The following is a 27798-nucleotide window of genomic DNA, read 5'->3' as shown; positions in this document are numbered from 1 at the left end:
GTCGAGCACAGATAATCTTCCACTCCCTACTTGAGACCCGGGGCTGTTGCCCTGAGCACATGATGGTTTTCTAAACCAGAAGGGAGATGATGACGCGGCTTGGGGGATGGGACTGCCACCTTCCAACTCAGCCTCCTCCTGCCATGGAAGGGGAGTGATTTCATAGACTCGGGGTGTCCAAGCTAGAGGGAGCCCTCCAGCTTGCTCTGGAGTTTTCATTTTAAACAGGTGAAGAAGCTGAGGCTCGGGAAGGCAGTGACTTTTCCTCGACTCTCATTCAAATCCCAGCTGGTCCTTGGAGAACCAGAAGGAATGGGTGACAAGTGTGTGCTTGGACGCCTTTTCTCTCGTAATCCTGGTCTCACTTTGTGTTAGCAGGAACAAAGGGGGAACCCCAAAGTGAGCAGGTAATTGACTCTGACGGGCACGTGATGCAGAGCCTGAGATGGCCTGGTACCAAGGTCGGATTCGCGGCTCTCTCACCATGGTGGGTCCTGGCCTGGTAACTGACCAAGAGGTTCCCTGGATCACGTCGCCTTTTTCTGTCTCCAGGCCAAGCAGTCCTTAGCTACACTGACCAAGGATGTCCCCAAGCGTCATTCGCTGGCCATGCCGGGCGAGACGGTGCTCAACGGCAACCAGGAGTGGGTGGTGCAGGCGGACCTCCCGCTGACCGCGGCCATTCGCCAGAGCCAGCAGACTCTCTACCACTCACACCCTCCCCACCCTGCGGACCGGCAAGGTCAGTGCTGGCCCCGCCCTGGCAGTGGGGGCTTCTGGGGAGGTCGCCAACCACCCCGGTGGGGGAAGCAGCCCCTCTCTTCCCGCTGTAGCTGCTTAGGGGGCTGTGGGGCGGAGAAGTCCGGGGATGGACTTCAGACATAGCTGGATCTCGAGGGCCAGACATCCGTGGGGCGTGTCTACCTGTCCGTCAGCCCCACCTGCCTCCCTTTGGCCTCCTCTTGAGGCCGTCTCTTTCCACGAAGCCATGAAACAGTCTCCAGCAAGTTCGGGCTTGTAAGGTTTTCAAGCACAAAAGTCGGGAGGAAGAAAAATGATCTCTTTCTCTGTGTTTAGAGTAAATCCCAAAGGACTCTGATTGGCTAGGCTGGGTCCCTTGCCGACCCCTGGACCAATGACTGTGTCCAGGGGCTGCTCCGCGGGTTCTCCAGCCTGGGCCTCAGGGGATCCTGTGGCTGGGGGACAGCAGAGCTCCTTGATTAAGGGCGGCAGGCAATCGTGGGATGGCGGGGGGTGCACAGAGGTCACACGTGTTCGCTCCTGGCACCGGCAGCGTCTGCACCCACCAGCCATGCCACACTGGGGGGTTGGGGGGGGCTGCCTCTCTGTGACAGGTGCAGGTTGGGGATTGGCAGCTGGCCCTCGGAGCACACAGTGCTGCCATCCCCCCGCCCCCCATGTTAAACCCCACGTCCATTTCCTACAGCCCTACCTGCTCCGTGCCAGGCACCGTGAGCTCTGGGGGTCACCATGGATGAGACACCCACCGTGCCTGCCCTCGTGGAAACGGATGTTGTGGGCATGAAGACAGACAACCGGGCATAACTGAGCTGACAGACGGAAGGGGATAGACGGTCGTCAGCGCAGGGAGGGAAATCAACAGGAGACTCTGTTCGGTGGGGAAACGTGTGGGGAGAGCTGGTAACTGGGGAGGCCTCTCTTGGGACAGGCTGAGACCCCGATGAGGAGAACACACCCCATGAGCAGTGGGACCAGCGAAGGCCGAGGCAGGAGGGAATTGGCCCGTGTCGGGCACTGTCAGAATGCCGGGGTGACCATGAGCCGAGGCCGGGAGGTGGGCAGAGCCCGTTCGGGCAGGCCCAAGTGCCTGGCTTTGCTGCGGTGTGAGGAGTGGGGTCAGGGAGGCCACTGGGCGGCTGCGTGGTCTTCAGGTGAGAGATGGCAGGGCTTGGCTTGGTAGTGGCAGTGAGGCTGGAGAGAAGTGGATGGATTTCGGGTTGGTGTTGGGGTTCGAGACAAGTGGACAGATTTGGGGGTTGTGTTTGGGGTTGAGAGAAGTAAATGGATTTGGGTTTGGGATTGGAAGTGGACAGACTTTGGGGTTGTGTTTGGGGTTGGAGAAAGGTGGACAGGTTTGGAGGGCTGCCCTGGGGGTGACTGGGTGTGGGGTGTGGGGGGAAGAGGGGATCTGGCAGTGGCTTCTAGGCTTCTCACTGGGGCAGGTGGTGTTGACTAGCGGTTAGGATTGTTCCGGGTCTAGGAAACATCCAGATGGTGGGAGCCTTGTGAGGACGGTCACCAAGGTCCCTGGAGACGCCTGCCTTTTCTCCTTCACTGTGGTTAGGAGAGGGCCTAGTTGGATCCAGAGGCCAGGGGCGGTCCTTCCCAGCAGCTGTGGGTCTGTGGAACCGAGGGGCAGAGAGTTAGGCAATCTCTTCTCTATGCCTCAGCATTCTCGCCTGGATAATGGGGGTGCAGGGTGGCATGACAACAGGGCAGCACAGGCGAGGACCTTCTCTCCACCCCCCGCTCACCAGCTCTCCCTGCTTTCCAGCGGTCAGGGTGAGCCCCTGCCACTCCCGGCAGCCCTCTGTCATCTCCGACGCGTCTGCCGCCGAAGGCGACCGGTCGTCCACGCCAAGCGACATCAACTCCCCTCGGCACCGGACACACTCCCTCTGCAACGTAAGGCCAGCAGCAGTGGGGCCAGGGCCGGGGGCCCTGCCCAGAAACCGCAGGGGCGCGGGGTGGAGGGGTGAAGACGAACCCGCTGTTTCCTCTCGTCCACCCAGGGAGCACTCTGGCGAAGGCATTTCCTGTTCTGTTCTTTCCTTTTGCAAGAAGAGATGGATGTGGGGAGAGAAAGAAATGAGGCCTGTTTGCTCCTTTTGTCCGGGAGGGCAAAAAAGACCCAGAGGAAGGCAGGCCTGGGTCGGCTCGGGGTCTGCACAGCCCACGACTACCTCTGGCGGGGTTCCTGTGTCTGGGACCATGGGCTTCTCCCAGCTGCGACCTTCCAGAGCTCAGGGCCTCACCAGTATTTCATTTCCCCATAGAGCCTCTCTCAGTCCTCCTTCCAGGAATGAGCCAGACTTTTATTTTTTTAATTTTCCAGGAGTTTGGGCAAATATTGCCACTGGAGTGGCATCCCATGAATTTGTTCTGTTCTTTCTTTCTTTCTTTTCTTTTCTTTTTTTTTTGCTTTGCTTATTTAATCACACTTTTTGATGGCATGCTGAGCACCAGCTGCCAAGAGGTGCAGGTCCCTGGCCATCTAACTCTTAGTGATTGGCAGAGCAGACGGTTGGGCTCCAAAGAGTGAGGGGATGAAGACAGGTCACAGCATCCGAGGACAGGAAGACACCATGTCGAGGTTCCAGCAAGAAACACTGGGGAGCAGGCTGTGGAGGCTCTTGTACGGTTTTGTTCTGTCCCACAGCTGATAATATGGAGGGCTCCCCTGCCGCGAAGACCGAGACAGCATAGGTCTTTGAGTGCAGGAGAAAGCTTTCTCCAAAAGTCAGCTAATGTTCTATTAACCAGCACAAATGATAATAAAAAAGAAATGAGGTGAATATAGTGGGAAAGCAAGGCAAAACAACTCCTACGTGCCGATGATACGATTACCTACCTGGAAACGCAAGAGAAAAACTGTAAAACTATTACAACCAATAATGACCAAGTACATGAATGGTACTGGTTGAAAATCAGTGTATAATAATCAGTAACTTTTGTCTATAGAAATAATCACAAGGGAAACTTTTTTCCCATCTACAGTAACCATGAAAAGTAGCTAAAGACTACTAATAAAAATAGCCAAGACCGAACTTAAAATTAGCTGCCTTCGCCTGGTGACATGGGCAGCAGCGATCGCTGGCCCAGGGCCTTATCCCGCCCAGCTGGGATGCGGAGAAGGCCGCTCCGGGCCTGAAACCTGCTCAAGGCTGGGATTCTTTTTCAACTTCCTTAAAGCAATTTGTTCTTCACCAGTGCTCAGGACAGAACCCCTGTGACAAAGGCTGTCTTGAATGACAGAACCAGGACGAGGAAGGAGACCCCTAGAGGGCTTCCGACAGCCATCCCTGGTTTGGAGGGACCACTGTTGAGCCGAACCTTCAGCCAATAGCTCCCTCATTCTTAGCATGCGCTAGAGACCTAGAGTAGCCATGTACACCCTAGATGAGAAGACCTTCCAGGGGCCATATTTTGATTTCTTATGGTGGGCCCCAAGGGGCTCGGAGAGCCAGAATACTGCTGGAAAGTCCATTCTGCAGAAAGGGTTCTCACAATGCCTCTTGAATCATCTTTGGCCTAGCCTTTTCCCCAGCTTGGCCTTGGCGCATACCAGCTGCAGGTCCAGCCTATTTATTTCCAAAATCACCTTACACAGGGCCCTGCTGCCAGGACCTGGGTGCTTTCGTAAGCCAGTTGTCTGCAGACAGGCATTCTAGTGGGCACTGGCCTCATTCTCTACCCCTGAAGTTGACAAAGATCCAAAGATGCCCCTACCCGGAGTAGACCTCTCTTAGCGTGCCACATGGGTTCTGTTTGCAAACCTTGGGATGGGACTAAAGACTAAACTACCATTTGTTCCATCCCTGCCCTCCCTCAGCCACCTTCATCCCCATTTCTACAGATGGGCACACAGGTAAGCCAAGAAGAGCCTGGAAAAAGCACCAGGTAACCCTGTTCTCAAGCCTTTGGCCTGGCACATCAAGAACAGCCCAGCCTGGATTAAGGACCTCTCCCTCTTACTCTTTGGCCACTAATTTAGAGTAGAGGTTGGGGCTAAGTGTAGGGAAGTTGGAGAAGACTTTGGCCCAAGTGACATACATCTGGTTTTTTCATGGGTTTTTTTTTGCCTGCAATTCTGGAAACAACCAGCAGGGGCCTCCCTTGTAATGACTTGTGATCCCAAAGATCTGCTTGCCCCACCAGGCAGTGCAGCCAGATTCTGGGATGTAGCGAAGGCTTTTGCACGCCCACCATTGCATGCCCACGGAAGGGAGAACTGGGCCAGGAAGAAACAGCCCCGAATCTGAGTTACAGCTCTGCCATAATCATGTTGGATTACCCTCTGTATCTGTAAATCAGGCTCATGAGGCCTGCCTACCTCTCCACAAAATAAGAGATGCATTGAATTGTTTGTGGGGGAAATTAGAAGCTACGTAGTCTCCTGAGTCTTCCTGTCCTGAAATTCTTTATTTTTGTGCCTTTTTCTTTTAAAATTGTATTTCTTTATGAACAACATCAAGTATAACCAATCTCTAGTTCCAACTTGATGGACCAATTGGGACAGGATCTTAGAAGCCTTCAGGTGACTGATTTTTTGGTCAGAGGGTGTTGGGGGTCAAGAGGCCTGAGCAAGCAGGGGAGCACCCTAGGACCCCTGGTCTAGGCAGCATCTCAAACCCCAGGTGCCATTGTTGAACCATGTGGGGTGTTTGCTTCAGGGGTGGGGGTGTGTTCACCTATGCAGAGGTAGGGTGGTCCCTAAGAGATGGCTTCCTTCCATGGAAGACCCCACTCCCCATGGGCCACCTCTGCACCCATGTGTTGTGTGTCCCTGCTGTTTCATTTCCCCCCTCTTTTTTGGCTACAGGGCGACAGTCCCGGCCCAGTACAGAAGAACCTGCACAACCCCATTGTACAGGTAGGTGTCCTTCCCTGGCCACTCGGGTCCTCCCTTTACCCCATCATGACCATGAGTCCCCCGTCCCTTGTTCCCATGGGCCCTCAGTCTCTCCCCACTTCCATACCTGGGACACCCAAGGCAGAGAGGAGTTAAGCCACTGCCCTGGTCAGTCATGGTTTGGTGGCCTGACCCAGGGTCAGTACCTGATTTGCCCTTCCCTGTCCTCTTTCCAATCTGTGGACCCATTAAGTGCATCACACATCTTCCATCCTGCTGTCCTTGTGAGTGTCTTCTCCTGGCAGCCAAAGGCTGATGAACCAGGCTATAGGCTCTTTGGGCCCCTTGCTGTAGGAAACTGTTCTTTATTCATTTTTAACATTTCAGTACCCTGTCATCAGTGAGGAGGGGCCACAGGGAGGAAAACAGGAACTGAGAGTCAGAAGGGGTCTCTGGGATCAGCAGTCCAGTCCTTGGGTTCCCAGATGCTGGTCTATGCACTGCTCATCTGCATCGGGGTCCACCGGGAAAGACTTTCCAAATGCAGATTCCTGGGCCTTTAACCCTGATTCTGATCCACCAGCTATGGGGTGGGGCCTGGAATTCAGGTCCTTCTGATATGTTTTGGGAACCATTATTGTAACGTCCATCTTTTGGATGGGGAACACTACCCCATGTCTTTGTGTTTGTAAAACCCTCTGGTAGACCCCAGCCTCAGGCCTTCAGTTACCCAGACAGGAGCCTGTGCCCATCATTACTCTTGTCTCCACATCACAGATTAGAAAACTGGGCTCAGAGAGGCCAGGGGTTCTAATTAGGACTAGCACCCAAGCCCCAGCATCCCTTACTCCGCACTGTGGCCAGTCCTGCCTCTTATCCAGGGCCTTAAGGTTCAGGGGTCCTTACTCTTGGCCCGCACAAAGCTCAGATTTCTCTTTCGTCATTTTCCGGGCTTCCCTGGGTCCCCTTTTTCCCACCGGGACTCTTCCACAGTTAACTTGTACCCTTGCTGCAGGGTCCCCGCAGACAGGGGACTGGGCCAGAGCCAGGTATGCAGAGGCACTCCCGGGAGCCCTCGGCAAGCACCCCAGGGTTGTGGGCAAGCCGAATTTAAGGGACAGTGGTAGTGCAGCAGCAGCCGCAGCTGGCGGTTCCTGCGGGGTTATGATGCCCAGGCACTGCTGTGAGCACGGTTGTCCCCGCCGACACTCTCAGGACTGTCTGGTGTGGGTCCCACTACTGTCCCGGAGAGCTTCCACAAGGGGCCCAAGTGTCGGCTCCTCAAACGAGAGTGGGGGTGGGGGGCAGACCCTGGCCTCTTATGCACCGCACCGGTGGCCCCACTCCCTCACCCATCGGCTGTCCCTGCCCCCTCCCCCGTCTCCCGTCCCCTGCACCCAGCTCAGGTGGCTTTGTTCTTCTCCCTCCGCCCCCACCGCCCGGTCCGACTCCTCAGTCACTAGAGGATCTTGAAGACCAAAAACGGAAAAAGAAGAAAGAAAAGATGGGATTCGGCTCCATCTCGCGCGTCTTCGCCAGAGGGAAGCAGCGGAAGTCCCTCGACCCCGGCCTCTTTGATGGTACCGCCCCTGATTATTACATAGAGGAGGACGCGGACTGGTGATACCCGCCTCCCTTCGCCTGCCGCGCAGGCGTGTCTTTGCGTGTGGACGTGCGAGCGCGGGGGGATGGGGGGGAGGGGCGCGGGGGGCGCGGCAGGGCGAGCGGGGCGGGACGTGCGCGCGCGCGCGCTCCCGCGCACGTGGGTGCTGGGCGTGGCCGAGCGCGGGCCCCGCCCCCTGCGGCGCCGCCTCTGTAATTGATGTACATACTCCAACCGTGTGTGACTCTGTCAACTCTCTGTCGTCCTCAGAGCGATACAGTTGTGTTAATCTGGGTTTGTTTCTGTTTTTGTTCCTTTTCCGTGTTTTGATTTGTTTTTTTCTTTTTGTTCGGTTCGTTGGGTTTGGGTTCCCCCCCCCACCCTCTCCCCGCTCCCTCCCCGCCTCCTTTTTATGAAACTTGAAAACTTGAAGGACTGCTGTGTATTTGTAAATAACAAACTATTGTGCACTCCGTGCTTGTAAATGTCCCTGTCCAAACTGCTACTTCTGGAGCCCGTCTGCCCAAGGATGTGGTCTGTTTTGATGTGTTCCTCCCCCTCCCCCCCTCCCGTGTGAACGCACGGACCAGACCCCGTCCCCCACCCTTCGGGGCGCCCGAGTCCCTTTAAGCGCCAGCTGCCCCCGTGGTCAGGGTAAGGCCCGCTCCCCGCCAAGACCCACGAGCCTGGCCAGGTGGTGGCCTTGCCTTGGTCCGGCGTGCCAGAGGTCAAACGGGCTCTTTTTAACGGCCTGCCAGTTTTTAAATTGCGTTGCCGTTTCTTTCTTTATGGAAAAAAAAAGAAGAAAAGAAAATTGTTCCGTTTAATTTATTTGCACAAACGCAGAAGACTTATTCTATCTAAATTATTACATAAATATTGGAATGTATATTTTTCCATGGGGTGGGCGGGAGGCGGGTGTTTCTGTTGACTTGTCTGTTCTATTATCATGCTGCTGCCAAACTGTGCAAGGTAGACTTTAGGGTGGCCAGAACCCAGGGACCATTGGATTTCAAAGCTTGCTTTTTTCCGTTTTTTTCTTCTCTCTCTCTCCCCCATTCTCTCGCCCCAGCATGAAAGTGCACTCCACCTTTCTCTCCCCTCTCCCCACAGCTCCTCTTCAGGCATTTATATATCTATTTATTTATCTGAAATAAGGAACACTGACCTCAGTGAGAGGAGGACCTACTGTAATGGTCACTTTCTCTTGGGTCTGTCTTTTAAGAGAGGTTGAGCGCAGAGTGAGACAGCCAATCACATGACCACAGGGATGGCCACAGGGACCCTTGGCCTGAGCGGTGCCACTAGGGTCCTCGAGAGGCATAGGTTCTTCCTGCAGCCGCGTCTTTCTCATCCTCCGTTATTCTGCATGTCGGCCGGGCAGGGGTCACTGGGGGAGGTGCCATCTCAAGGGAGGGGGGAGAGGGCTGTTGGGGACACAGTGTCCAGCACCAGAGCCTCTCTGCCCTCCCCATTCTGCTGGGTTCCTACAGCCACACTTAACAGAATCTCCCGGGATCCCTCGGGCCCTGTCCTCCCCCTTGTCGCAGTAGCCTAAGCCTGCGAACTCCGGGAGTGAAAGGCTGTCAGGAACATCTCTCTGCCTATTTGGGGAGCAGAGTTGGCCCGAATGAGGCTTCACCAGCAAAGGAACCACGGGCACTGTAACGCAGGGTGATGGAGAACACATGAGCTTCTAAGCCAGAACCTCCTAAGGCCTGAGACGAGCTTTCCCTTTTCTTTTGACCTGTAAGTCCCCCCTCCCACTCCACCTTAACTACTAACACAGCTCAGTTCACCCATCCTCCGCACCACCGTAGTTGCGCTTTTCTGCTAACGGTAACATTTTCAGCTCTTACAAGATTTGAAAGTGCTGGAGAGTCTCTATCAGAAGGATAGGATATTTTGTCCAAAGTCTCTAAAACAAACACAAAAAAAAAAAAACACCAGTAGGCTGCTCCCTTTTCTTCTGACTTGGTGGGGGGCGGGGGGGGGGGGGTTGGGCAGGAGCAGGCAGGGTATCCTGCCTAATAAGGACCTTTCCGGCCTCCTTTGGCTAAGCTGTTCCTGCAAGCCTGGCAGGGAGGGAGAGCGGCCAGGGCTGGCATCTTTCTCTACGGAGAGAGATTTTAGAAAATACTTTTCTCCCCCATGAATTTTTTTTTTTCCCTTTCGGTTGATTTTTATGGTTTGCCCTTTACTTACGAGAAAATAAGATTGCAACCACTCCGTAATGATTTAGTAGTTCCTTTTCATTTCAGTTTTTGTAAATTAGGAGATAAATCTAAGAGTTACTAAGGATGATTTATTTAAGAGAACTACGTCAAATAGCGAATGAGTTATGGGTAAATTAGATGAAAATAACTTTTCCTATGGGAAAGGTTTCTCGAAGGCATGGATGCAAATATAAAATATAAAAAAAATCTAAATAAAGCTTATTTTAAAATATTACTGAATTCTATGTTATTTGACTGCTTCTATCTTGCTCCGGGTGGGAGGCAAAGCCCATGCATGACCTGCCCCTTGGAATTCCAGGGCTGGGTCCAGAGGTGGCTGAGAAAGCTGGCTGAATTCTGGGCCCATGGTGGGGCTGAGGCCAGGTGGTCCCCCAGAAACCTCTCATCTTGGCCACCCCGACTGTAATTTGGAGGAGCTGTCCACATCCAGGGCTGCCTGTGGTCCTAATGCACCATCTCCAGGCCTGGCTCCCTGACCCTGCGTTGTCCAGCTCAGCGGCCCTGGTCAGCTTTCATCTGCTTCCCTCTCCCCCCCACCCCCGGCACTCTTTCCAAAGGCCCAGAATGTGCACCTGTGAGTTTGGGGCATGTTACTTCCTACAGACCTCACTGGGCCTCTGCATGGTCCCAATATCCCACCTTCCCTGGGGACAGAGAGGAGCTTAAGAAAGAAATCAGGGGAGTCACAGGGCTTTCCTGATAAAGTCTGTGTGGGCCAGGCTTTTTTGAGTCCCGTGAGATCCCCCGAGTGCAAGCCTGGGCCTCCCCCCAGTGAAACTCCACAGTGTGGCCCAAGAAGAGGTCACCCTGCATACCCCGATCTGTGATCGTGGCCAGTGCCCTCCACCTCTGCCTCCCAACTTAAAGACAAACCCTTTCCAGCAATAAAACTGATGGAAAACTGGCCTTTTAACCCCCAACCCCCCCCCCCCCCACAATCATTTCTGCTGGAAGAAAGCTCTGTGATCTGTTGACCGTGCCAAGAAGTTGTAGAGCTCAGGACGGCGAGGAAAAATAGAGACATCTACCCTTGCGGTTCTCAACCCAGCCACGTGTTAGAATCACCTGCAGAGCTTTTGAAAACAGTTACCAAGGCCAGGCCATAACCCTGAATCAGAGCGGCGGTAAAGCATCTCTGGTGACTCTAAGATGTAGCCAGCATTGAGAACCACTGGGACAATCTGAGGCTGGCAAGTGGCCCAAGCACACGTACCACTGCTCCGCTCTCCAGGGCCTCCTGCAGACATCACCAATCGATCGAAGAGCCCTTCCCACCCAACCCAAAGTGGCCTCTGATGTCTTCACTTTACAAAGCCTCAGACAGCCACTGCCAATTAGTCAGAGTTGGCATACAATGAGAAAGCCCATTTGCCAACCCGTAACCAGACCAACCACCCCACCCCAGTCCCCTGGACAGATGGGGAACACTTTGGCTCAGAGCGGAGTGGCCTGGCCAAGATCCTAACTGTTGCTCCTACAGTCCTGTAACCTTTTAAGGGACTGGGCCATACCTCTTGAAATCTTAGTAGCTCTACTCAAAAGTCATACTACCTCCTTTATCTTCTTTGAGACCTTGCCCCAGACGGTCCAACTTTAAGTGGTACCTATTAGAAATTGAAGTAGGGATGCCCAGGACATCTAGGGCCAGTGTACAGACCCACAGGTTGTGTCCTACACTACTACAGAAGGCACTAGTGTGTAAATGGTGCCCTGTGTTGTACAGTGCACAACCTGCACAGCTGTACTCACTGGCCCTTCTGCGTGCTCTCCCACCCATGCTGGCAGGCTCCTACAGATGTAACCTAGTAACGTAATAACAATAATAATATCTAACATTTATTAAGCACTTAACATGGGCCACAGTCCGTGCTGTGCCCTTTACATGCATTAACTCTGTTAACCCTCCAACAACCTGTATTTTTGGTGAGAAAACTCAGGTGAATAAATATCCAGGGTCAAGAAGCTAGTAAACAGTAGAGCTGGACTTCAAACCTAGGGAGTCCATAGCACCCTGACCACCATCTGGGCAGTGAGGGGATGGGCTTGGGCAGGGGACATCGTGGAGGCCTTAGCAGGACACTAAGCAGCCACCGTTAGCCTCCGGCATAGCCTAGCACTTGCTTGCTGGTGTGACTGCAGCCATTCTGTCAATTCTGTCAGCTTTTTATCTCCAGGCCCAGGAAACCCACCCCCACGGAGGGATGGAGAGGGCAGAGGAGAAGTGAGCTGCTGGCCCGCACTGGCAGAGGTTTGCCTTCTCTGGTCCTGCTGTGGAGCCCCTCCCTGCACCAGAGCTGCCTGGTGTTCGGGATCAGCTCTGCCCCCACCGGGAGGTGGGATTCCCATCCTGGCCACAGCACGCATCCGGGGGACCGGGACCTGCCCCACACCGGTGCCGGGTGGGGACTGTCAGCACAGTGGGGCCGTGACGTAGGAGGTCACCAGCCAGCTCACCAACGTGCAATGTGAAATATCCACAGGGCCTCTCACCCAAAACCTGCATTTTCACAGTATGGGCCTCACAAACATCGCCACCCCGCCCACCCCCAGCCCATCTGCTCTAAACAAATAGCTCTTTTTTCAGTTCGAACCGCACTAGGTGGGGCCAAAGCTGCCCTCGTCCCCCCCCCCCCCCGTTCCCCTTTTCCAAGTAGAAAAAGAACTAGAAGACCCCGGTGGCCGTAAAGAATCAAGAGGGAATGCATAGCATTAACCTTGTCTTCTAAAAGGATTCATAATTTTATATTCTAAGGGAATGCTCTATAAACATAAAAATAACCCAGGAGTTTGGTCTTGGCTGTATGTCAGAGTAGGAAGGACATCGCGGGTAAAGTGTCACTGTCCGGGCATAGTGAGGGTGTAAGTCCTGCTGGCAGCAAGGGGATGAGCCGTTCCTACCTGAACCACAGCTACATGGTGTCTTGAAGTCCAGGTATCGAAAAATACACAAAATGCATCATTGCCCTCTAAGGGCTGGGCCCACCACCCCGGGCAACCAGTCCATGAGACAATCATCCCAAGAGGATCGGTCTTGGAGAAGTGGCCACGGAAAGCCTTGCCCTGTGTTCTTCCTGAAAATGGCAGGACTGCAGTCCCAAGCCTGGTCCCAAGCCCGTCCCCCGGGAAGCACTGGCTGATGGCTCGCCGGTGTTCGCTGAGTTTCAGGTTTTGTCTGATTGCTCTCTTAATGGATTACCCGTAAGTGGCAGTTAATTGCACTCAGGCAAGAGACCCTATGACCCTGCACGCCATCCTCCACATGGGGGACCCTTGCTGCCCGCCAGTGGGGCCAGGCCAGGCCGGGATAACCGCTCCGGCTCCGGCCATGCATCTGATTTCTAGCAATTTGTGTAACCGTGAGCCTCAGTGACCTCTCTTCCATGACGTGGGTGTCATACCGCTCCCCTCCTCATAGGCTCAGAAATGAAAGCTAACTATGATTTGCAGCCTGGAAAGGACCAGCCCCTGGCCTGTATTCCCCATGATTTGAGTGGATTTAAGTTCAAATCAGAGACAGGAAAACCGAGTACGAGCAGCTAGATACATAGCCTGAGTCCAAACGTGACTCGATCCAAACAGGTCCCCCGGGGGTGAAATCAGGGCCTCAGGCTGTGTGCACCGCCATGGCTCCAGCTGTGTGCCCACTCCTCAGAGGCCAGACTCCGTTCCAGTGTGGCAGTTCCAGTCTGTGACAGACCCCGGGCTTCTCGGCCCCGGAACCGGGGGGCTTTGACGTGTGTGTGCCCCCAGAATCCACCAGCCGTGACAAAATACTTTCTAGATTCCAAGTAGAAACATACTCTCTGCTGCGGCTAACACAGAGATTGAGACCAGGGGAAGAAATGACGCTGCCCAAGCCTGGGTTCTTTTTTTTTTTTTTTTTTTTTTTTTTAAATATTTTATTTATTTATTTGACAGAGAGAGATCACAAGTAGGCAGAGAGACAGGCAGAGAGAGTGAGAGGGAAGCAGGCTCCCTGCCGAGCAGAGAGCCCGATGCGGGACTCGATCCCAGGACCCTGAGATCATGACCTGAGCCGAAGGCAGCGGCTTAAACCACTGAGCCACCCAGGCGCCCCAAGCCTGGGTTCTTGAGGCGGAAGCTCCCAGGTCACCCCGGGGTGGCATACATGTACAGTGACAGGTGTCAGAACCTGGGGCCAGCCTGGCCTCGCCCTGAGAAACTCACTCGTATAATCCTTCAGCCCTCCAAGGTAAATACTGTTATTACCTCCATTTTACAGATGAACAAACCGAGGCACAGAGAGGTGAAGTTGTTGCCCAAAGTCACACAGCTAGGAAGAGGCGGAACTGGGTTTCAACGCCAGCCACCTGGCTCCAGAGTCCGTGTTCTCAATAGTCGTGCTCCACAGTCTCTGACCAAGCTCTCCCCGCTTCCCCTGCCCGGGATAACCGATCAATAAGAAGCTTCAGAGAACTTGAGAAAGCCTCACTAGCCAAGCCCTGTGCAGGCTAGCTCTTTGGGGCTCTGTTTTTCTATCCAGTAGAGGAAGAAATTGGAATAAGCGGTAGTTTTCAAACTGTGTTCCATGGAACACTTGGGGGTTCCTCGGAGGCCCCGTCGAGGGGTTGCCCTGGCTGGGGACAGAGCTTGCAGGCAGGGCTCCAGTCCCACCTTCAGCCAGAAGAAGCTCTGCTCTTCTGTGTTGCACCCTGGACCTCCAAGCGGGAGCCCATTTGAAGGATCCCATGATAGACGAAAAACCATGAGCAAGAAGAAACAAAAAGGAGAGAGAGAGTGGGGAAGTTTGAGAATCACACATAGATCAGTAGTGGTCAGACCTGACCATGCCTTGAGTTTTAAGGCTACAGATTCCCTGGCTCCATCTCGTACCCACTAAATCAGGTTTGTGAGGAAACGCTGGGATCTGTGTCTCACACATGCTCCTCAGGGTGGTCTCTTTTGCAAGAGGTCATATGGTGGGGGGGGGGGGCAGCAGCCTGTCTGTGGGTTTTAGCGCAGACTTGCCATGGGGTAACTTCTGCTAAGGGGCCATGATAAGGGAGGTTGAAGCCACCTCCTGGGGCAGCTCCAGGGTGAGGAAAGAACGGCTGCCAGGGGCCCTTGCTAGGTCCTGCTGAGCAGAGAGCAGAGGGGTCTGGCATGGCCTGCCTGCTGCCTCTCGGGCAGCCTCGGAAGCCTGCAGCAGGACCCCTGTTAGGGTTCCAGAGAGGTTCCCAACTTTCCTAGAGGCACACAGCCAGGAGGTGGCAGGGACAGAAGTCAAGCCTGGGTGAAGGCCAAGTTCTGAGAGTACTATCCACCATCTCAGACTTCGCCTGACCTGTGGCCAACTGGGCTTCTACCAAGGATCCAGTGGACCTGCTGGTCTCGGCCTGGTGCCTGCCCATGGTGCCCCATGGACACCTAATGATGAGCCCTAAATTGGGAGCAAGACTGCCCAAGCTGTGCTCTGGGGAGCACCGGGGTGGAACAGTACTGGAGGGGGAGGGGGTGCAGGGTTCTGCCCAGACCCTACCCTCAGACCCCTAAGGAGGGCCCAGCCTTCAACCCAGAAGTCTTATCACCCCATCCCCACAGAGTCGAGAGCCCCGAGCCTGGCTCCGTCTTCCTGTTCCCAGCTTGGCCAAGGACTTGCTGTGTGACCACGAGCAAGTCAATCTCTCTCTCTGGGCCTCAGACTCCCTCTAAAACAAACCAGGGCAGCGGTGGCCTGTGGAGCCTTTCAAGTCCCTGGTGTCCTCCCTAAGGCCACCTCCCCCATCCCGCTAGCTGCCCTTCACCCCAAAACTCCAGTTTATTTCTCTTATAGCTATGATTCCATTGGCACGAAGGGTTTGCAACGCCAAGGCAGTGTGACCCCCATGGGTGAGGTCATCTCCAAGCTGCATCCTATGGCCTGCCTCGGGCCTCCTCCTGCACCCCCTATTGTGAAAAAGTCATTCCCCGAGGGCACCCCAGACTCCCCTGCTCACCCCTGCTCCATACCAGAGAGAGCCCGCCCAGGTCCCTTCCCTCCTCGCCCTGGAAGAACAGGAAGGCCTGTGAATGGATGGCCAGAGCCCCTCCCCAGGAGGCCATACACAGCCCCGGCAAGAACCGCAGTAAGACTACATAGATCGAGGCCCCTCCCAGGGGACAGCCTTTTGCAGCTTGCAACGCTCTTTCCTAGGCAGATTAAGGTCAAGTTTAAGGGGGTAGCTTCTGGGCAAACTGTCTGGGTCCACACCTTACTCGTGACATGTGCTACCTGGCAACCTTAGGCAAGATACTGAACCCGGCTGGGTCTCGCTTTCCCACTGTGTGCACTGGGGACAATACGGAGCTCTCAAGGGCCGCTGCTGGAGAGAAACGAGTCACTGCATACAAAAGGCTTAGCTCGGGTAGCTGTGAACGTTTGCCACAATGATGGTGACAATGACAGCGAGGACGGGGATCTCATTTCAGCCTCTCACTAGCCCTGTGAGAGAGGCAGAACGGGAACACGGTACAGGTGTGAAGGCAGGCCCAGGCAGGTTCAGCAACTTGCCCAGGGATAAGACCAGAGAACGCAGGGCATGTAGAGGTGACAGGGCTCTTGGTGGTTTCTTCCTCTCTCCCCTCATATTACGGATGGGAAGGGACTTGCCCACCGTCAAACAGGGCAGCAGTGGCTGAGCTAGTTCTGGAAGCCAGGGCTCCTGACTCCCAGGCCAGTGTGCTCTGAGCTGCTGCAGACCACAAGATTCAGCAGGGGGGGGAAAAAGATCCTTCGGTCAGTTGTTTTGGAAACAACACTGTGTCTCTAACCCTAATCCTGAATACAATACATTAGCTTATGAAGGCTCTGACAAGTTCTGCAGTGAGGGAAAATATCTCACTTTTCTCCACTTTGTGTTTCCCAAACTTAACTGACCACAGAACCATGCATTTGTACCTAGTTCCCCAGAGCACCCTCTGGGACATGTTGCAACGGGCGACTCCTTCAGCCCCTGTAGTCCGTGCTTGGACGTGCTAAGTTAGCGGTTCTTTGGAGAGCTCAAAGCATACACACTCTGACATTGTTTAGCCCCAGAAAGCCCCTGAGGTTTATATGGGATTCCCAGGAACCTTAAGAAGTGAGCCAGGAGCAAGGCGAGGTTGAGTCTGGACCTCTCTCTATCAGAGCATCCCCTTTGCTCAGAAAGAACCTGAGTCAGTGTGTAGCCGCTGCAGAAAGGGAAGGGCCCCCGCGGATTGGCTAAGAAAAGCTAGCCCCAGGATATCGATTTTGCTGCTCTCCCAGGTCCCAGAGGGGCCGAGCCCATTGCCACAGGGCCCTGGGGCAGGGACAGGAATGGGCACACCCTCCTTCCAGGATGTCTGGCCCCTCCTGCCCCATCACCCCACCAGCTCTAAGCTTCCTCATTGCTTTTCCTGGGCCGGGCCGCAGATACGGGCATCTCATCCCAATGGGCTCAATGCCTACATAGCACCAGCCTCCTTCCTTGTTAGGACTCTGATGTCTCTGGGAGTGGCGTGGAGCCTGCGGTCGGAGACAACAGGCCGGTCACCAACTGCAACTCGGGTGTGTGAACCATTGCTGGGTTCCCTCCATCTCTTTCTGTGTGTGCAGGAAACACAGATGCATTTTAGGGACAGCCTGAACCCAGCAGGATGGATCAAAACTGAGCAACATAGGGAGGAAAGCGCAGGTGTTGGAGCCAGATCTCTGGGTATGATCCCAGAGCCAGTACGTAGCTGTACAACCCTAAGCTGCCCACTTAGTCCCTTTGAGCCTCAGCTTTCCTCTCTGTGTATTGGAAACAAAACTGCCTATCTCCCAGGGCCATGGCAAAGGTGAAATAACAACCAGAGAGAAATGTCCAGCCTCCAGCAGCTGCTCGTCTTGGTGTGGCAGGAGACTCACAGGAGAGGAAGTGTAGGCCAGTGACATGACATGCAGGCTCCGGGTCCTGGCTGTGTCCAAGGGCACAGCTGATGGGCATTTCTGAACCTACTTTCCTCCTCTGTGTGATGGGCCTGCTCGCGCCCAGGTTGCAAAGCACCTGGCAAGCTTAGCTAGTCACGGTCACGGCCGCCAGAGCTCCCGGTATGAGCTGGCATGTCCCGTGGCCTCTTGTTGGTCACAGAAATGGGCCACGGTGGGTGAATTGGCATCATAGAGATTGGCAGACGTGGAGCCCTTGCTAGGCATCGGCGATATCTCAGGAGCAAAACCAGGCCCCGCTCCTGTCCTTATGGGTTTTACGCTGTAGTGGGAGGCACATGCCCCAAATAATCCCATGACCAATCCTTGATTTCAGCCGTGAGAAGTGCAGGCGAGAACAGACCTGGCATAATGAGAGCACTGGGAGCGCATGCGTGCGGGGCGGAGGTGTGGACACCCCTGTGTGCTGCAGGCAGTGGTGACCGGCCGACGCCGGGGGACCAGAGAAGGGGTCCTTGGAAGAGGCAACTTTACAGTAGAGCCAGAAGGCTTCATAGGAGGTCACCAAGCAGAGAAGCCAGCAACTGGGGGACTTCCAGGCAGAGAGCAGCAGGTGCAACAGATTCGAGATGGGGGGAGGGGACCAGGAGTGCAGGGAAAGTGCGAGAAGCCCAGGGGGCTGGGGAGGGGGCCTGGGACTGAGGAGAAGCCGGCAAAGGGCTGGGTCACCCAGAGTCTTGTCGTGTAAGGAGCTTGGTTTTATCCAGGGAGACCGTGACGGGTGTTGAGCAGAAGAGGTCCCTGGGAAAATTCAAGTTAAAACAATAATAATAAAAACAAAACCAAAACTGTATTGGTTGTCCCTTTCCCATAACTTGGGCTTTTAATGATGGCATTGAGCATCACCATGAACCAGGCGTGCGTGAGAAAGAGAAGGATAGACTTGATCTCTGATCGGACTTCCCTTCGTAGCTGGGCAGACGGACAGACCCACCAGCAGAACGTGAAGAGTGTGGGGTGGACAGTGTCCACAGGCAGAGGATGTCCTCTCGGGCCCGTGTGGAGGAAGACAGACCACTAAATCCAAAATAAAACATACTTTTTAATATATCTCTGGCCTCACCAAAAGTAAGGGAAATCACCAAGTTACCCCCATCCAAAACTAAATGCTGTGAGCCAAGACCAGAACAGGCGCAGTGAGCGATAAGCACGTGTGACAACTGGGGTCTGTCCTAGGGACAGATGCTGATGTCAGGACTGTGGACAGGGAAGTAAATGCTGGGGTGTGGCAACATGGAGGACCAGAGCCTATGGTCTCTCATTGTCCCATGTCTCTTTAACAGGAATGAAATGGTCCCTGCTACCAGGTACCATCCCTCGTCCCTCCCTGCTCCTGCTCCGGCAGGTCACAGAACTCTCTGGAGGAAAACGTCCACTATTTAAACTCTAGAGATTCCCATAAGATCAAATCTGAGCTCAGCATGCATGTGAGTCCACAGAGAAATACAGCAAATTTAGACCCTCCAAGGCCTTTTCAGATACATAGTTACCAACACCAAATACAAGCTGATATGTATGTAATACTTTAAAAAATGTAAGATGAAATCATAAACATGAGCAAACAATAAGAGACTATCTGAAAAGACCAGGTGAACTGGGGAAAGAACCAAATAGAACTTTTAGAAGTATGTAGTGAGTAACATTAAAAAAATAAACTCCAGGGGCACCTGGGTGGCTCAGTCAGTTAAGCGGCTGACCCTTGATCTGAGCTCAGGTCTTGATCTCAGGGTCATGAGTTCAAGCCCCTCCTTTGGCTCCACGCTGGGCATGGAAGCTACTTAGAAAAAATAAATAAATAAAATAAAATCCAAGGATGGATTAAACAGCAGAGTAAACTGCTGAAGAGAGAATTTTAAAAATGGAAAATAGGTCTAAGGAAATTACCCAGAATGCAATGCAGAGAAATAAATGGATGGAAACCATGAGGGGAAATCGGAGCTTTCTGGTCTACCACAACAGCCACGAGCCACGTGTGGCAATAAAATCTGTATTTAAATTCATCGAAATTCAGTAAAGCTTTGGACTCAGTTCCTCAGCTGCACTAGCAACATTCTGAGTGTTCACTCCATATGTGGCTCCCGGCTGTCACAATGGACAGTGCAGATTATCCAGGATTTCTACCACCACAGAAAACTCTGTTGGACAGAAGCAGCTTACAAGAGAGGGAAGAAAGAATTAGAAAGTCCGGTCCCAGAAGGAGAGCAAAGAGAGAATCGAGAAGAGGTAATATTAAAATATAAGATAGTGGGTGAGAATATTCTAGAAATAAACCCATGGATGCGGGAAGCATGATATATATCAGTCAGAATAAGAAGAAATCCTCATGTAGTCATATCATAATGAAACTACAGAACACCGAGGACAAAGAGAAAATCCTTTTATTTTTTAGAAGATTTTTATTTATTTATTTGACAGAGATCACAAGTAGGCAGAGAGGCAGGAAGGGAAGCAGGCTCCCCGCCGAGCAGAGAGCCCAATGTGGGGCTCGATCCCGGGACCCTGGGATCATGACCTGAGCTGAAGGCAGAGGCTTAACCCACTGAGCCACTCAGGCACCCCAAAGAGAAAGTCTTCAAAGGAACTCACCAAAGGACAATTGGGCCAGCAGCTGCCTTCTCCTCAGCAAAAAGGAAGGCAGAAGGTAGTGGAACTGTCCTCTACCTCACCGCAATGAGGTGCCAGAAGGAAATGACTGCGAGCCTAGAACTGTGTACCCAGCAAAACTCTTTGATTGAGGAGGGGGAAACATCGGCTTTCTTCAGAAAACGGTTATGGAGCTTACCACCAAAAAATACTCCTAATCCGAGGAACTTTTAAATCACGCTCTTCAGGAATAAGAAAAATTATCCAAGAAGCTAGGTCAGAGGCACAAGGAGAAGTGATGAGAACTTGGTTACGTGGAGGGAAGTCATTTGAAGCGAATATTAATAGGGTAAAATAATCACGATGGCAGTGTTTTGTCAAGTTAAATACATATGGTAAGTTTTAGGGTAGCCAATAAAGAATGGTTCTAAAATTCGGCTCCCATCAGAAACCCCTGGGAGGCTTGCTAAACTACAGATTCCCGGACTCACCCCTCAGAGCTCCAGCCGCAGGAGCTCTGGGGCAGGCTCCCAGACTGTGCATGGATAACCAGTTCCCCGGTGTTGCTGATGCGACAGCCCAGGGACCCCACTTTGAGAACCACTGAACCAAAAGCAGAGAAATCGGGTGGTTCACTTCCAAACCAACAGAAGGGGGAAAGTCAATGAGAAAACAACCAACTCCTTCCATCTAACCCAGCTCTGTGCAGGGAAAAATTCATATAAGCCACATATGTAATTTTAGATTTTCTGGTAGACACGTTAAAAAGTAAAAACAGGTGAAATGAATTTTAATAATGAATTTGATTTCACCTGATATACCCCCAAATATTATCATTTCAAGATGTGATCAACATGAAAAGTATGGAGATTGCTTTTTCTTCTCTTCTTGGAGAAAGCCTTCAGAATTCAGTGTGTATTTTATCCCATAGAGGCTTCTCAACGTGGATGAACCACATAACAGGACAGAGCTGGTCTAGATGGCAAGAGATGTGAGCTTGCAGAGGACAGAGGTCCTCACTCAGACCCCAAGCAGCCACTGCATGCCAGACACTGACCTGAGCGGTTAGAGCACCATACGTCGCCGTGTTCAGTCCTCACTTAGACCCGTGAGATTAGACGTTATTATCATCCCATTTCCTAGATGGTAAGGGTGAGGCTAAGAACAGTCAAAACACTTCCCCAAGAGAAGCAGAAGAGCCAGCACTCAAACCCAGGTCTCTCATATGCCAATGCCAACCTCAGAACCTCAGTACTTTACTCTGTAGAGTCTTTTCCGTAACAGACCAGAGTAAATGTTTTAGGCTCTTGAGACCAGACAATCCATCTGGTAGGAGAAGGTAGAACCTCTTCTTCCAGAGTCAGCCTCGGTCCTCCCCGTGTTCGGAAGGATCCAGACAGATCGGCCTCCTGGCGACACCTTCTCAGACGACCAGGGCCTCAGCTGGCCTCTCTAACTCACTGCCTGACTATAAATGTGAGTTATTCCCCCTCTTTGGGTCAAGACAGAGGGGAGATAAAAGCCAGGATTGATGGAACCCCAGACATAAAATCGGGCACCATAGTGCCTGCATTTTGGAAATTGCCTTTAATTAATGGTTTATGAGCCCCAAAGACGCCCCCCTCTTCAGGCTTTCTGCAGTTCGTCTCGGAGCTAAGTCCTGGGTGGTGAGGGCAGGGGGCGAATGGCTGTCTTCCTTCAGAAACCCAAATGTATGGTTTGCTGGTGGGACCCCAGCTTGGCCTCCGGCATTCCTCGAGCCCGGACGCCCTAAGCCAGCTCTCCTCGCCGGCCTGAGGCCTGTGAGCTGTGGAGTGACCCACACGTATCCACACGCACACCAGATGTTTGCTTTTTCTCTCCGTCCCCTTATCTGTCATGGCCCCCCCACCACCACCCTCCCCTCATTCTCTCCTTTTTCCTGTTTCTCTTTGTGTCTTTGTTGTGTCTGTGGCCTCTCCTGAAGGCTTGCTCTTTGAGTCTCTCTCTCCAACTCTCTTTTTTCTCTTTTTCCTTCCTTCCTCTTTCCCCTACTGCCTTATAGCCTTTACCTGGGGAGGCCTAGCCCAGGGCCACCCCACCACCCGGGTATGGGATAGACAAGGCCACCCCTCACCTCACAGGGAGCCCCACCTCTCCCCCTGGACCGGGTGGGAGTCCTGCTCGGACGACGCATGCCTGCCCTGGGAGGGGGGTACCCCTCAGCCCCTGAGCTGAACTCAAGCCACATTTCATCCCAGGAAGGCAGAGGGACTAAGGCAAGTACTGAGCGCCTAGCCTACTATAGACAGTGCTTACTACATCCAGAATTTATACGAGTCATTGATCTGGGAGGTAGAGATATTATTATTATGCCCATTTTATACTTGGGAAAACTGAGACTTGAAGAAGTCAAGAAATTGACCCAGAGCCAAGATCTGTTCAACTCCAAAACCTCTTTCCACAGGCCCAGTCCAAATGGACAACACGGTCTGTGTCTTGGAATTTCAGATAACCAGATGTGGTGACGTGCATCTCTCCTCTTCCCAGAAGCAGGTGATGGAGATGGGACTCAGTCACAGAAAAAGCAGAGGCTCTCAGCTCTTTCCAAGCCAGGGAGGACACACCCAACTTGTGTGCCAGAGGCTCACACCTGTAGGACCCAATCAGGAGGGCTTCCCTACAAGACCTGTCCTGGGGAGCCAGGGGCCAGCAGGAGGGACACCGAGGGGGGAGACAGGCAGCAGTCTCGCCAGGCAGAAACTCAGAAACTCGGGGAGGGTGGGGGGCAGGCAAGGCTGCAGAGGAAACTGCAGATTCCACATTTCCACATTCCTGGGCGTCATGGCAACGCGTGCTCAGACCAGTGACCTGCTCAGAGCTCTGTGCCATCTGCCGTTTCTCTGGGGGCAGGGAAGAGACCTTCTACCTACCTAGCCTCCCAAGTCACGGAGTCCCCAGAGCAGCCCTGGGAAGGAGGCAGGTGGCAGGGAACAGCATTATGCCAACCTTAGGGCGCTGGAAATGAAGGCATGAGGCATCTTAGCTGCCCGCCCTGAGTTAGGTCGCTCTGCTCAGTGCCCGCTGGACCAGGGGTAGCATCCTCCTGGCCAGCAGCCGTGGGCTCCCAAGGGCTCTTGGCTGAGAAGCTAGAGGCCCCCTGGCACTGGGGAGAAAGGCTTAAGCAGAGTATGTGTGGTATGTGTGTATGGTCCCCAAACAGAAACAGCTACTTCCAAAGAGTTTCCATGGCAGGGGCCCGGGAGGGCTGAAGGAACTGGGGAGAAGGGCCTTGTGACTCGAAAAAGATTTCTAGGCTGCACGTGTCCATTTCAAAAATAACATGCCTCAATGCAGAAAACATGGGAGACAGGAAATTGTACACACACATGAGAATACCCTTGCCCACTCACAGGGACACACACACACACAAAACATTCACACATAGAGACTCACACACAATTAACCCATCACCCCTTTCCAGATGCAGACTTTTAACATTTATCCAACTAGTATTTTATATGTATAAATGTATAAATATACATATATTACAGTTCTACATCATAGAATCATGTGTACCATTTTTTTTTAAAGATTTTATTTATTTATTTGACAGAGAGAGAGATCACAAGTAGGCAGAGAGGCAGGCAGAGAGAGAGGAGGAAGCAGGCTCCGCGCGGAGCAGAGAGCCCGATGCGGGGCTTGATCCCAGGACCCCGAGATCATGACCCGAGCCGAAGGCAGCAGCTTAATCCACTGAGCCACCCAGGCGCCCCCATGTGTACCATTTTTTAAATGCGCTGGGATTACACCGCACCTGCTGTCTCATACTGTCCTTTTTCACTTGCCAATAGATTATGAACATTTTCCCATGATAAAAATATCCTCCAGTGACACCTTTCTCATGAACCACATATATTCCAGTACATGAATGAGGGGCATCCTTCACTCGGACGAACTCCCATCAATAGCCATCTATACCGCTTCCTACTTAATTTTTCCAATTTTTGTTAGAAATGCATACGTTCAAAAAAAAAAGAAATGCATATGTTCATTGTAGAATTTTGATGATGGACAAAAGTACAGCAAGAGGAAAGTAAGCTCATTCCTCCTGGCACCCAAGCTCAGTAACCATAACTCTCTGTGTGATTTCACACACAATTGTTGTAACCACCTGCTTGATTTGATGGATAAGCATTTTTTACATCGTTACGATAATTTGCAATGTACAGTATCATCAGGGTCCTTCCTAACCAGGCTTCTTTTTTTAATACTTGTCATGGTATTGAGTTTGTATGGGTGTTGATTTAACCCTACTTTAGAGAAGGAGCCTCTTTCCATCTCGGTCAAATCCAGCCTGAACCTGGTCTACTTCATCAGGTGTGTCCAACCATGGATTGAAGAGTAGGGTTGGGAAGTGCTGGGGGATAGACATTTTCGCCTATGAGGGGCTACTCCGGAATCAGGTTTCGGTGTGTTGAGGAATGGAGCTGAGGCTCCGTGTATCCTAAGAAAATAAATCACCCAGCTGCCCAGAGATGACTGCCACTGCGTTGATTACAATAGCAAAAAATGGGGAACAACCCATGCTCATCAATGAGAAAGCATCCTCTGATGACTCCTGGGCCATCAAAAGGTATCACAGATCTCTACGGAGATGGAAGGGTGTCCTCCACGGTGTAAATGAGAACGGCGTGTTACAAAGCGGAGAACGTTGCGTCTGCGTGCGGGTCTCTGTGTGTTTGTAAGCGTGGGTCTGTGTGTGTTTGGAAACGTGGGCATTTGTGTATCCCGAAGAATATTTAACTACAACTAACAGCTGCTGTCTCTGGGTGGCGTGGGATTTGGGGCAATTTTCACTTTGTGTTTTATTTTCATTCTTTTCTAGATTAAGTTTTTAAAAGTCTGTGCTTTTGGGGGGGACAGATTACTTTTGTAATGGGGGAGGGGCAGCAAAACAAAACAAAAGCCATTTGGATTTTGGAAAGAAGAAACGCATGAGAGGGACTCATCCCCACCCTCCCCCTGTACCCCGGGAGCACAGCATCAGGGGTGCGGTCTGCCCAGTCCCTGCCTTCCCCACCGCCCCCCCACGAGCCTCCCGCAGCCCCCTCCCCACCTTCCCACCAAGTCTACAATTGTCTGTTGCAGATTCGGACAGCCAGTGCAGCCCCACACGGCAGAGCCTCAGCCTGTCCGAGGGGGAGGGGCAGATGGACCGGCTGCAGCAGGTGGAGCTGGTCAGGACCACCCCCATGGCCCACTGGAAGGCCGGCACTGTCCAGGCCTGGCTGGAGGTGGTCATGGCCATGCCCATGTACGTCAAGGCCTGTGCGGAGAACGTGAAGAGCGGGAAGGTAGGGCACCTCCGGGATCCCAGCGGGAATCCCCCCGCCTTGAACTTCACCAACCCAGAGCTGGCCTGCTCCACCCCCCCGCACCCCTACCCCTACCCCTTCCCAGGGTGAAGGAATGTATTCTAGGAGCCAGCTGAACTGGGTTCAGGCTCCAGGGTCCCCAGTAAAGCACCATGTCTCCCCTGCAAGGCACCTAGCCGTCTGAGCCTCAGCGTCCGCATCTTTAAATTGGGCCCAACCTGCCCGTCCCTGCTGCAGGGGCGCAGGACCAGGCTAGAGGGCTCCACGGGCCAGCATGTGATTCTGCTCACCTCCTGGAGCAGAGATGCGCCGAGTGCTCTGCCCGGACTGCAGAGAAGGAGGGGCAGGGAGATGGTGGGCTCGGGCTAGCAGACCCCTCCCGGGCTCAGCTACAGCCGGCTGCAGGTCCTGGCAGCCTCGGGTGCCCACCCCACACCTCCCTTCTGGGCACTCAGTCCTCACCTCCCTGCGGAGCAGGTGCTGCTGAGCCTGAGTGACGAGGACCTGGAGCTGGGTCTGGGCGTGTGCAGCTCCCTGCACCGGCGGAAGCTCCGGCTGGCCATCGAGGACTACCGCGACGCCGAGGCAGGCAGGAGGTGGGTCGGCAGGCCGGGGCACCTTGCTCGGGCTGTGCCTCCAGGGGGAAGAGAGAAGAGTCCCCCTGGGACCTCCAGATCACACAGTGGGGGGTGAACGGGCACAGCAGGCTGGGCCAGGGATGGGGGATGGTGGGCTGTGCCCAGGAATGCCCTGGCCAGAGGGTCCAGGCACATCCCAGTCCCACTCTGGGCCAGCCCTCCCCATAGAAAGATGGGGATACAGGGAATCAGTGAGGCCCCAGGAGCCCATGATCCCTGCAACTGGGAGGCAGGAGGAACTCATGCGCCCGCAGAACTTCTCTGTCTCCGAGGGCCAGCCCGAGCAGGTCTGGGAATTTGGCCAAAATATCCGCACTGCCTAATTCCACCACAATCCCAGCTCTAGCATCCCCGGGGGAGGAAGGCTGGTGTAAGGTGGGGAGAAACAGAATGCAGCAGAGAAGAAATGGACGTGAAAGCCTTTCATGCCATGTCTCCCCCAGAGGCTTAGGGCTGGAGGGGAGGAGGCTCCGTTAGCAAGCGCACCTGGGAATGGGCGGAGTTCCCCCCTTCAGGTGTGTCCTGCTCTCATCCCTCACACCTCCCCCCCACACCCCACCTCTGTCCTACCTCCTGCCTGCCTCCCTCCTGACATTTTGTGAGCAGCATTTGCTGGGGGTGGGGAGGGCTCCTTCAGCAAGCAGCTCCAGGGAACCAGAGCACCCCCCTCAGTCCTCAGAGTGCAGCTGGGGAGAAAGGACGAGCATCGTAAATCTGACACTTTCTGTTTTGCATAATTATCTCCTTCACTGGTTTCCCCATCGTCTTCATGCAGTTAATTAATCAAACCTGGTGGTGTGTGCTCTTATTTGCAGAAGCCGCTTTGTGGATTAAAAAATGAGGGGGCTGAGGCTGGGAACTCAGGCTAGTTTAAGAGCAGGAAACCAAAGGTTTGTGGGTCCTGGAGAGGGGCCCTTAGCATGATTCCTGGGTGGCAGCGAAGACGTACGAGATCAGATCAGAAACTCAGGTAGCAACGCAAAGCAAGAACATGCCAGCCTTGTCAGCGAGTCAGGACCCGGCGGGACAGGACCAGGGGTGAAGGAGGGGAGAGGGGAGTGATGGGTGGGGGGAGAGGAGCGGTGGGCATGAACTCGCTTTCTCGGAGGGCTCCCCCCCTCCTTAGGGTCCCACAGGTACCTCACGCTCACCATCCACTCCTAACCAGTGCCTCCTCCCCGAATCCTCTGCCAACTAAGCTAGAGACCCCTCCCGCGCCCTTGTCTCCCTCCCAACGTGGTCAGTAAACGCTGACCACGGAACAGGGTAGGGCCCCCTGCTTTACTTTGCAAAAACGCAGGATCCTTGCCCAAGTTCACCCAAAACATGACTGTCCCCGAAAACCTCAAGGAACCAAGATGCCACAGCGCCTGGAAGGGTGTGGGTGCAAATTAGTGGCCCGATGTGAACGTAGTTGGACAAATTCTGAGAGCTGAGATCAGGACTGTCTCCAAGGATCCTGTGTCCCCCCCCCCACCACCACCAGTTAGATACCCCCAGGCCTCCTGCAGGAGGGAGGGTCTCATGCCCTTCGGAAATGTGGCCTGTCTCTGACTTGCAGTGGTCTTGCTCTCTGGCACCTAGTTTCTCCAGCTGTGAAGTGAAGGGGGTTAGAGTAGAACAGCAGCTCTTGTAACTTTTGGAGACTACGGCCACTCTGAGAATCTCATAAAAACTGTTGACACTTTCCCTGGAGGCAACATTATACAAAACTTGACAACTCTGCATTCTGGGACCCTCTGACTCACTCCCGGAACTTTCAGGGGCCCATGAACTCTAAGGGTAAGAGCCCCAGTGAGGTCATCTGCAAGAACA

The 27798-nt window shown here is 53.4% G+C and overlaps 1 protein-coding gene across 7 annotated transcripts in view; it reads left to right on the top strand.

The window, feature by feature from the left end:
* Window positions 1-27798, top strand: part of KAZN (kazrin, periplakin interacting protein) — a 1041121-nt gene that overhangs the window by 997400 nt on the left and 15923 nt on the right. For 5 of the 7 annotated variants that reach the window (XM_045999723.1, XM_045999727.1, XM_045999731.1 and 2 more), the window contains 6 exons: window positions 553-742; window positions 2537-2667; window positions 5585-5635; window positions 7071-7194; window positions 25119-25324; window positions 25823-25941. In XM_045999723.1, coding sequence (XP_045855679.1) covers window positions 553-742; window positions 2537-2667; window positions 5585-5635; window positions 7071-7194; window positions 25119-25324; window positions 25823-25941 — 821 coding nt within the window. Of the gene's footprint in view, window positions 1-552; window positions 743-2536; window positions 2668-5584; window positions 5636-7070; window positions 9011-25118; window positions 25325-25822; window positions 25942-27798 lie in introns of those variants that run through there. The other 2 variants (XM_045999760.1, XM_045999754.1) reach the window with 2 other exon arrangements.

Source organism: Meles meles, chromosome 1, assembly GCF_922984935.1.
Source record: "Meles meles chromosome 1, mMelMel3.1 paternal haplotype, whole genome shotgun sequence".
NCBI lineage: Eukaryota > Metazoa > Chordata > Mammalia > Carnivora > Mustelidae > Meles > Meles meles.
This window is presented reverse-complemented; position numbering and strand designations above follow the sequence as displayed.